Source organism: Cyanistes caeruleus, chromosome 2, assembly GCF_971803275.1.
Source record: "Cyanistes caeruleus chromosome 2, bCyaCae1.hap1.1, whole genome shotgun sequence".
NCBI classification, from domain to species: Eukaryota; Metazoa; Chordata; class Aves; order Passeriformes; family Paridae; genus Cyanistes; species Cyanistes caeruleus.
Window position 1 is genome coordinate 109,825,195 of NC_141702.1, and position 11,146 is coordinate 109,836,340.

At 49.1% G+C, this 11,146-nt stretch overlaps 1 protein-coding gene and 1 long non-coding RNA gene across 3 annotated transcripts in view; both read right to left on the minus strand.

Annotated features, from left to right (window-relative positions):
- The window catches only part of ABHD12 (abhydrolase domain containing 12, lysophospholipase), a 37,830-nt gene extending 32,480 nt beyond the window's left edge, over nucleotides 1–5,350 (minus strand). The window contains exon 1 of one of the 2 annotated variants that reach the window (XM_086879041.1): nucleotides 5,100–5,350. In XM_086879041.1, the coding sequence (XP_086735167.1) occupies nucleotides 5,100–5,245 (146 nt within the window). In that variant the 5' untranslated portion in view covers nucleotides 5,246–5,350. Of the gene's footprint in view, nucleotides 1–4,634 lie in introns of both variants that reach the window. The other variant, XM_086879042.1, reaches the window with a different exon arrangement.
- Nucleotides 5,351–7,150: 1,800 nt separating this feature from the next.
- On the minus strand, nucleotides 7,151–11,059 carry LOC111926352 (uncharacterized). The gene is made up of 2 exons (XR_015283809.1): nucleotides 10,505–11,059; nucleotides 7,151–7,691 (listed from the first exon to the last, which is right to left on the minus strand). It is a non-coding gene; the product is annotated as an uncharacterized LOC111926352 (long non-coding RNA).
- Between the last annotated feature and the right edge of the window lie 87 nt (nucleotides 11,060–11,146).

Below are 11,146 nucleotides of genomic sequence, written 5' to 3' on the forward strand. Positions count from 1 at the left end.
AGTGAGGAGAAGATGAGAACAAGAAAATTATAATGGCTGGAAAAGATGAACTGGGAAGATGCTGTGGAGAGCAAACACCTAATGCCCCAAACAGGTAACCTGGGAGCAACTCAGGCATTCCCCAGCCATAAACTGCCAAAAAGGCTGACAATGCACAGGACAAAACAGGAGGCAGAGCTACTCTGACACCATTCAAAAAATTAAATAAATAAACAAACAAATAAATAAATAAAGCAGACATACATGTGGAAAAAAGTTACACAACCCCATTTTTTTGTCATATCTGAGCAAAATATTGCTGTGCATACTCTGCAAAAGAGAATTGCAACAAAAAAAGCCAACACACCACCTACAAAAAACAAAAACCCCACACACTAAAAAAAAGCCCTCACACAAAGGAAATTGCTTTTTCATATTTTAACCATAGGAGGGACTGTGATTCAACCTGTATTTACTATGAAAGAAAGAACAGGCAAGCAACTGGAAACCATTTCCCAGCTCCTTTGTGAACTCTGCTGAAGAACAACTGAAATAGAGGCAGTTACCCAGTAGGAAGGTGGAACTGGTGAAAAAGCTGCATGATTGATGAAATATCTCTATGCTGGCAGCCTCTTTCCTCTTTTGAAAGCCCTGACAAGTAACTCGTTTAACCTGAAGACAGCAATTAAGAGACACAATAGCATAAAATTCACTTGAGGAAAAAAAATCCTTAAATATATTGATGAAACTTGCAGGAGAACAATTCAAGTATTTGTCATCTCTGCTACAATGGAACAGACTGGAATAATCATAAAAGACTCTGCAAATGCTTCTAAAAAAGTAACATCAGGAGAAAGATGGATAGATCTAGAGATATAAGGATGGGGCACTGAGAGGACAGAGGAGCAGATAATGGAGATGGCCAAGTTTTCTGTCAGAGGGAAGACAGCGCTGGCTAAATCCAAAGAGACATGGGAGGGCATGAAGCCCTTCAGCTGCTGGGGCAGGATGGCATCAAGGGTCACCACACATCGCATTTGACATGCCTGAGCACGCTCACTGTGCCAGGAAAATTCGGCTACATCAGAGGGGAAGACACAAGCAGGCTGTTGCAGCCTCTTCCCCTTCAGCACCTCCCTGCATTTTCATAAGATACCCAGGAAAGGCTGCAAAGCAACCTTCTGCCTCCCAAGAGAAAGCTGCACCACAACAAACAAGAACGAGGCTGACTGCAGTGGAACTGAAACTACACCAAAATGTAGTGTCAGTCCAAAATTATCCAGCTGGTGGGATGCACAGGCTGGACAGCCAGCAGGAAGGTCCCAAAAACACCCCTTGCAGGGAATTGTGCCAGCAGCTGGGGGTCTCCAGGAGCAAAGGTACCAGGTAGAGCTGAAGGGAGCCTGAGGGACAGCAGCTTCTCCAGCAAGGCAGAGCATAGAAGAATTGAGGAAATCAGCTCACACATAGAGGATTTGAAACGCTTCACTGCTCCACAGCATGGAGAGAGACAGAAACAAGTTTTAACATTTGTAGCAAACAAGTGTTTGTCCTAGAATTCATACTTCGCATCTATAGTCTGACTATTGATTGGGATTAAATGAGGATCAGATAACAATGAGGTCACAGAAGTGAAGGGTAACATGCATGTGACTTTTTATCACCAGGATCAGGGTTCAGCAAAAATGAGATAGGAGAATCTGCTCTGCTATCTAATGCCAGTATTAAGCTCATTTGATTTTCTCTATTCTCTATACTCCCACATAAAGGTTTTCCAGATCTATGGCTGCTCAAACGCATTTCCTCAGAACATCGCAGCCACCGACCACAAAAATGAGTCACAGAAAGTACCCAAAACACAATGCTACCCTAATATCCATCTAGCACTTCCAATGCTGTCACCTGGAAAATGTCTCACAACACAAATATTAGAAGAATGGCCATCCACACAAAACACACATACCAGGAAAAGTGAGCACTGCTAATTACTTCCTTATTTACTGTATCATTGCATTTGATAATTTCAGACAAAACAATTCCTTAAAAAAAAAAAATCATTCACACACTTTTAAAGGAGCAACTTGTAAAGTGCTTAGGTAACCATCACATTAGATTTTACTGCTATTCATGGAAGAAAATGGAAATACCTATATTTGTTCATTTCTGTTTGTAAACCACTTAAGAAAAGCCACACTGACTGCACTGTGCACTAGCCAAAGCCACATAAATCTTATTTATCAGATATCCATCTCCATTACAGTTTCAAGCACATGCACACACTTTCTGTAACAGAGTAGTTGCCAGTCAAAATGCACAGCCACCTCTTTAGAATGAGTTTCAGCTCCTGGATGAATGAGCACATTGTGATGGTATGACTGAACAAAAACTGAGGGGCAAACGCAGTGCTGGTAAAATTCAAAAATACTGCTGCAAGAACAAACTGCTGCCGCTAGTAAGCCAGCACTGTGTTCCATAAACATCACCTAAGGTGCTATTTAGCCTTTGCTGAGGAGCTGGGTGTGAGCAGGAAAAGCTGTGCTGGAGAAGGGCACACAGCAGCCCTGCTGCAGTTACAGACAGCTGCCTCTGCAGCCCCCCCTACGCCGTGCTCCTGACCCATGGAATATGCCACATGATCAGCCCTTGGCTGCAGAACCACGCAGCCACTCCACACTACTGGGGATTGGTTTGCCTTTCCAGACAGTGCCTTGTATCATTTACAAATAAGAGATGGAAACCCACATGATGAAGCCAAACGTACGTGCTGCTTCCCCAAGTCTGCAGAGACTAAAGAACAGCAGCATGAGATGCAGACAGCACTACTTCCCCTTTAACACAGCATTCAAGTGTTGATTTTAATTATTTCATCAAGGAGCAAAGCAAGAACAGTCTGCTGTGGTACAAATCTCCAATTTCAGATATTATGCCACCTCCACCATCCCAGAAACCTTGCAGCTGAATTTTCTTCACCTTACCGCTTGGGCAAGCTGGGGAGTAAAACCGATGTAACCCATTGAAAACAGCAATCAAACACTACTTTTATTTCCAGCTGTATAAGGAATGCTGCAATAACAGCATGACCTTGCATATTAAAATATGAGGATCTAGATGGTCTAACAGCAACTTATTGGCCACATAAGTGGCAGGTAACTGCCTGCAAACCACTGTCTGAAGGCTCACAAGGTGAGGATGTCAGAGAAGGTCCACTGAAAGTCAGTAAGAAAGGAAGACAACACAGGACACATGAAAGAAACATTTAAAAAAAAAAATCACAGAAATACAGATATTTCAAAATGTGGAGAAGGAAAAGCCAGCTTCCAACAAGATTTTCCTACAGTGTCAGTAGTTTGAGAAACACTGCTGTGTGGAATATAGTACCTGACCCAAAAAGGAGAGGAGGAGGTGGGGGCAGAAAGCAGGCAGGGGGAGGGCCAGAATCCATGTAGGACTTCAGGAATTTCTGAAACAGGCTTTAAAAGCTGAATATGGAGCAAAATAAGGAAAGCTTGACTGCTGACCATTTTCAAATGTGTAAATGGAGAAATAAAAGCAAGAAATTTTTTCGCAGACAGGATGTGCTTTCCCTATTTTTAGCTTGGCCCTCCCAATACAGCTGTGCTGTGTCTGGGATCCACAAAGCACCTGCCTGCCAGACCAAGCCAACAGCCTGCACTCAGTGCTCTTAGGGCTTGCTCAATGCTCACCACCGACAGAGCATTTCCATTTGAGTAAAAGGTACTTGAGTGCCATTCATGATGCTGAAGAAGCCAGCATCACATCATTCGAGTGCCACTGGTCCACTTGGACAAAAAGAATAGATACACCAAAATTTAAAATGTTACAGAAGCAGAGCACTGTTGCAGTTTGATCCACTGCACAGTCACAGAAAATGAGAAATCAACTCAGCGCCATTTTCAATTACCAAAAGCTTGTCATAACATGTACAGAGCAGAGACAGCATCCCAAAGGTTTACCTCCAGGGCACAAAATTAAATAGCTATTACCCAATAAGAGAAATCACATTTTAAAGCCTCTGTCTTTGAACGTGGCAAGTCTCCACAGTTCTTTTCAAATGTAAATTTTGACTATGAGAACAGAAAAAAATCTCAGAAAATTTAGCAAAGAAACATCCACAATAGCTCATTTACTAGAAATGCACTGATAAGCACCTTTTTTTGTTTTGTTTTGCTAAAAATCCGGCTGCTGTATTGCTGAAGCACAGCAATTTGGTAGCAGCTACCCAAACCACACAGCTATTTTAATCATTACACATTCTTCACACTTTCAAAACACAAAAAATACCACCATACTGGTTTAGGTGAAACTAAAAGATTGTATCTTGATTCGCAGTTGCAGAGGGCCAGACAGCCAAGTTTTCATCGTGTACTGCATCCCCCCAAAATCTTGCACGATGAAGGGTGCAGGTGATAAGTACCTTCTACTGTCACCTTTTTTAGAAAGGTATACAAACATTTCCCCACTATAAATATGTACAAAACGTTTAAAACCTTAACATAGCTGGCGAAAAGCCACGGCTAAACTCCTTCCAAGGGAGTCACGCACATCTCCTACTGACCCCTAAATCTGATTCATTTATGTGAAAAGACATCACTTTTGACGGCCACTGGCTTCTTCCAAACACGCAGACATCCTACCTGCAGGGCCCTGCTGCTCCACATACGCTCTCCGATGGAGGAATTCCGCGCTGGCCATTTTTTTTCGGGAGAACGCCTGCCCGTTCCAAAGGGACGCAGCAGCGCCCAGGTACGAGCACCAAACCCCTCGCACCCTCGGCTGGCCGGGTTGGGTCCGGTCCCGCTGCCGCCCCGCTCTCTAGCCAGATCCGTGCACCGAGAACTGAAGGCACCGCGGGGCCGGCTCCTGCCCTCCTGGCACACAGGGAACGCCAGGGAAGCCGGGCTGAGGTGGGGAACGTCCCGGGCCCGCGTACCTGTCCGTCCCGCGGGTTCCTCGGCCGGGGGGCGCCGGCGGCAGTGGCCCTTCCCCTCAGCTCGCAAAACCCAGCCCCGCTCCCCGGCAGGCTCCCGGTGCCCCCGCCGGGAGCGGACAGACAGTGACACGGGGATAACAAAGCCCGGCGGAGCGGCGGCGGCGCTCACCTGCCCAGCGGTCGCTTCATGCCCTCGGCGGCGGCGGAGGCAGGCAGGCGCAGGCTTCGCCTCAGGCTGCAGCCCTTGTCGAGGGGCCCGGGCACGGCGGCGGCGCGCTCATGCTCCACCGTGACCGACTCGTTGCGTTTCCTCATGCCGGGGCGGGGGCGGCAGCGGCGGCGGCGGAGACGGCGGCAGCGGAGCGGGGCCGCGCTCACTCGCCGCGCGCCCTGCCCGGCACTGCCCGGCCCCGCCCTGCGCCCCGCCCCTCCGCCGAGCCCGCCAATCCCCGCCTCCGACCGCGCCCCTCGCCCCGCCCCTCCACCGCCCCCGCCAATCCCCGCCTCTCCCACCGGCCCGCCCGCCAGCGCCTCGGAGCGGCCGCGGCGCCATCTCTACTGCGGGCAAGGGCCCGGCCGCCATTTCACTGTGGCCGGGCCCCGCGGCACCGGAGCCGCTCGGTGCGCGGAGGGGGCGGCGCTGCTGAGGGCCGGGGCTCCGTGTGCCCATGAAGGAGCCCCCCGGCCTGGTCCGCAGGGGTCTGGAAGGGCTGTGAGAGCGGGGCGGAGCGGCAGTACACACATCGGCACGGAGATACGGCACGGCTGGTTCAGGGATGTGGGGAGAGACAGAGCCAGGCTACTGATCCCATCGGCAGTGGGAACAGGGAGGAAGTTCTTTGATGGCACAGAAGGGTTATGATAGCACATTGGAAAGTAGGTCCTCGTTTGATTTATGCCCAAAGAGGCACCACTCAGGCAAGGCAAGGAAGTTAGAGAGCTTCCCTGGCTCTGTGTGGGTGTCACAAAGTGTGGAATATGTAAAATCTTTCTGAAGAAAGGAAGTTCTTTGATTTTTTTTTGATCTTCGTATACTTTTAAGCCAGCGAGAAAGGCTATTTTCCACGTGTTAGAAAAACCAATCGCCTTGTTGAAGTTTAGGTCTTGAGGTGCCTCAGTGATCTCAGCCCTAGGGAGAGGTTAATAAAGATTGGGAAAGAGGATACCTGCTGATAGTGGGCACAGAATTTATGGGCCACAAAGACACCTGGTAGAACTCCCAAACGAAGTGAGGAAGAAATTAATAAAGCAAACTTGGCATTTGTCCTAAAATCAGCTGCAACCAGGTAAAACATAATTCCATCAGGGAAATCCATCTGCAGCCACCAACTCAGAGACCACCTGCCAAAGAAAGACACAGATCCATAAGAAGAGACAAAGTGGGTGTGCAACCTAGTTAGCATGAGAAGCATTTCTTCTGAATTGTTGCCGAGTCATCCTGTACCTGAGATTCCAGAGAAATACATAAATTAATTAATCCCAGGATGTACTGGACAAAAAAGGAGGAAGCAATTGTTAAAATACCAGCCTGTACTATCCAGCAGTTATGGATAACTAGCAGAAAGTAACGTGTAATGAACTGATAAGTGTTTCATCTTGTTTCTACAAGCTTCTCCTAACATTTGAGATTTTCAGAAGTTTTCTCTTGATCAGATCATAATTGCGAAAATTTTCAGTCAGGCTTTTGGAAAGACTGGTTATACTTTTGCATGCTTTGAACAGCAAAGGAGCGTGTCCATTTGATTTTGTTTCATTTTCTACGTCTGAGCAGGAAGACTGAGTTCTGCAGTTGAGTATTGTTGGAGCTTTGTCTGGTGACAACATCATGAGTGGTGGTCACTCCAAAAGCAGGCTCTGTCAAGGCTGTATGGGGCTTGGGAGTGGCATTGTAGTGCTATGGGGAAGGAATTACAGGCTGCTCCACAGGCTTTGAAACAAGGGGGATAGACTCAGCTGTCATAAATCCTCTGAAATGCCTCAGAGTGAAGTTTACTACTGAGGACAACTAAGGAAAATTACTTGCAAGTCAGTCTTTGTGGGGTGGGTCTTAATACCAGTTGGCTTTTCCTCTGTGCTAAAAAGAAGTATTTTCTTGTGGAGGCCTTAAGCTAATCTCAGCATTTCGAAATGCTTCCCTTCCTTAACTACATAGGTGTATAGAAAGGTGCTTGCTTGGTCTCTCCCATCATAGCAGATATTTAAGATTCAGGAATCACCACATCTTTTTAATTTTTTTTTATTATTATTTTTTTTTTAGTGTAATGTACCCTGTACTGCTGGTACATAGAATATTGAATTGTAGACCCATACAATCATTAAGGTTAAGGAAAAGACCCTCAGGAACACTGAGTTCAACTGTTAGCTCAGCACTGCCGTGTTCACCACTAAACTGTGCCCCCAGATGCCACGTTTAGACATTCTTTGAACACTTCCAGGATAGTGACTCCACACAGGCAGCCCATTCCAGAGCCTGACCCTTTCAGTGATGAATTTTTCCTACTCTAAACCTCCCCTGGGAAAATGGCACTTGAGGCTCTTTCTTCTTGTCCTATCACTTGCGACCTGGGAGAAGAGGCCAACCCCCACCTCACCACAACCTTCTTTTAGGAATATGTAGAGAGCAGCAAAATCTCCCCCAAGTCTCCTTTTCTCCAGGCTGAAGAGTTTATAGGCACCCCTTGCAGCACTCCAGTTGTGTGAGTCATCCCACCATTATGAAGAGGTTCTTCCATTTGGGATCAGTTCTTGCTCCTCTGACCTACTGAAAGAGAGTAGAAAATTCCTGACAGCTGTCCTCTGAAATTACCACACACACACACCCTAGAAATCAATGCACAAAATCCATTCTGAATTCCAAGTTAACCCCCATGGTGGAATTCTGGTCGACTTGAGAGATTGTTGAGGCAATAGTCTACCATAAACCTTATTTCTGCTGCTGTTACAAGGAACCCAGGGTGAAATTCCATCATCTGTGGTCAACAAATTCTGTATCTGAACAATGCAAATCAGCTGAGGGAATTTGCTGACACAGGATTTCTTACCAGCCAGTAACTTCATGTAGTTCTACAAAATGTGTACAGGAAGAACAGGAAAATTGAGTCAGAGTAAAGGTTAGGAAAAAATTGGGGATTTCTTAGCTCAAGGCATGAACAAGGATTATAACAGAGCAATAGTAGAAACTATTGCTATGGGCAAGGACATGTTCCAAAGAGTTTCTTTACGTGTAGAATGATCCAAAGAGGTCTGGAGAGAGACCATGGGGCAAGGACACAGCCTGCTGGACTACACCAGTGTGAAGCACCTTCCCATCCTGTATTCTTCAGAGGCAGCTGCACCTGGATTTCCCAGCCTGATCTGGAGATGAGGAAGACTGATGGAAAGCAAAGGACAGCAAATTCCAAGTAACATTTTCAAGAGAAGGAATGAGAGCTGTGTGTGGCTGTGGACGAGCTCCCAAAAGACAAAAGAATCCTGAGCAGGAGATAACTGAAGGGACCTGGAAAGACCAGGAGAAAGTTCTGGTTAGGAAACCACCGTGAGAAAAGTCTCTGGAGAGCATAAAGATATTCAAAGCAGCAGAGAAATCAGAAAAGGGGCAAAGCCATCTTCTCTGAGATGGTACTTGAAAGGGGGACAAAAGCCAAGAAGAAGTGAATTGAGGCAGAGCAGACACTGCAACCTGCTGCTAAAGGCAGCTTCCTCATCTGCTTACCCAACTGTCTCCTAGCTGGACCATGTAGAGGAAATAATGAAGAGCTCAGATGGAAGATGGAGCCATCTTTCCATGCTGAATGCATCCTTCCTGAAGGCAGGAGAATCCACATGCCCTACCACCCCAAGCTGCTCCCAGCCTCCCCACCTTGCAGTCCTAGGCCAGGGGCTACCTTTGTGGCAAGACAGGACTGCTGGGTCTGGCACAGCAGGTGCTGCAGGTTGGTGGCATAACAAGGCTTGTAGCCCCAGAGCAGGGTGCAGCAGATGACCTCAGGACTCCATGTGTTTGCTAGGAATGGGTCACAGGGCTTCTCCTGCCGGATACATGCATAAGCATAAGATTGGCAGGAGCTCTGGCTCAGAGCTGCCTTGGTGGGCAGCTCCTGATGTGGGGTGACCCCAATCCTGCAGTACAGTTTCACCATTTTTCTGGTGAAAATCTGGAGATCGGGACCTTCATGTTTTCCTCACTGTCCAGGAAAATGTTTTCCAGGTTTAAGCCTCTGCAGGGAAGAGGCAGCGTGTGCTGTGGGCAGGCAGGGGCAGATGGAAGGTCTGGGGCCAGGAATGTCAGAAGGCAAGGAAAGAGATGTGGGTAAGTGAGGGGCCAGGGGTGGGGAGGAGAGCTTGGGCTGGTAAGCAGTTGTGTGGAGGGAGAATGGGTAAAGGTGCAGTGCAGCAGTCAGAGATGTGGAGCTGAAGAGAGGCTTCCAGGAAATCCTTCACTGCCTAGGCTGGGGAACATGATTCCCATCACCTGCTCTGATGCTCCCTTAGCGGGACCGGCTCCACGAGGAGATAAAAGCTGTCTCCATGCCTTGGTTCATCGGGATGAGTCGTGGACGTGTGGGCTTGGCATGGGCTAGCCCTGCCCCCCGCTGGCTCCCCTCTTGCACCCCCATCCCCCCCTCTTGCACCCCCATCCCCTCTACCCACCACTGCTCCCCATACCCTTGTCAGTCCCCCGGAAAGTGCCCACCACACCTCCATCCTCCTGAATCTCCCACAAGCTCCGTGGCCCTCAGAGTCCCTGCCCATTGCCTCACAGTGCCCCAAATTCCCATTGAGCCATCCAGTAGCACTGCTGCCCATGAAGTTCCCCAAAGTTTGTTCCCATTTCCCCCTTAGCCCCTGATGCCCTGGGGACCCTCAGATGCCCCCCTTGCCCTGCAGAACTTCATAATGGTCAGAGGCTCCTCCTGCTGCCCCCAATAATGCCACCTTCTCACCCTGCCTGCATCCAGCGGGGCAGGAATTTCCCAAGATTTTCTTCCAGTGCCTTCTTTTTGGAGGTGACCTTGATGGCCACCTTGTGCCACAGTGTTAAACAGAAGTTAGGCCTAAACATCAGTCATTTGACACTGCGACAAAGTCAGAGGCCAAATACCAGTGAAGCTGAGTTTCACCAGCCTCCAGGAGCAAGGAAAGCCAATCCAGAGTTCCATGTGACAGTTTATGACAGGGAATGATGACAGCTACAAACTCGTCAACCAAGTGGCTTTTACCTGCTCACACTGGCACGGTTTCCTGCTCACAAGCACCCAGATGATTTTGCTGGGGCTGTAGCCGGGGTCACTTGTGCATGACACAGAAGGACAACAGAAACCAGGACCTTGCAATGCTCCTGGGGATCCTGTGGAATGCCCATGACTGTCAGGTCAATGAAGATGATAAGCATGCTAACGATAAGCTGATGCACTGATCTTTCAAAACACCCTTCGAGAATTTTTTCCCTACATGTCATGCCAGGTTAGTTCGCCCAATGACTGAAAAGAGTGTGCTCCTGCTGAATCACCTCTGATACCACCCAGTCCCCTACTTCTCTCCCCTCTCATGTGCCACATTCCATGAGATCCTTACCAGTGGCCTGGCTGAAGGGAATGGGAGCTCTTGCACCTCTGGCAACACCACCTTAAGGACAATGTCAGTAAAGATTGACCTCAGACCTTCGAGACATCATGAGCCCTAATGAGGTGGCCCTTCGCCAGCAGGTCCTGCTTAGGTCCATGAATTCAAGGGCAGCTTGATACCTGCTGGTTGCTTTTTGCCCAGCTGGACCACCAGCTTGAAGGTGACACGTGCAGGCTGTTCGACACCGTCCTCCAGCTTCACTCACCCCCTTATTCCCACCAGCAGCCTCCCCAAAACTGTATCAGAGCACTAACAAGCACCCGCCCCCGCAAAGGTGGGGCGCAGACCCTGGGGCCAGCTCAGGCTGTTGGGGCTCCTCCTCCTCGAGCGATACAGAGGAGAGCCGGGCAGGACGCGGCAGAACAAGGAACTCAGTCACTTTTCCTCCCGCTCTCCAGGAAGCACCTACACGCAGCGCGGACCCGAGAGCCGCGGGCAGGCGCTCGCCGTGTCCCGGGCAGCCCCGCCCGCCCCGCGTCCCTCCCGCGGGAAACAGCCGAGCCCGCGCCCGAGCCGCTGCCCCGGAAGAGCCGCTCCCGCAGCCCCGCCCCTGAGGGCGTGCCCGGCGCCCGCGCGCCCTGTGGCCAATCA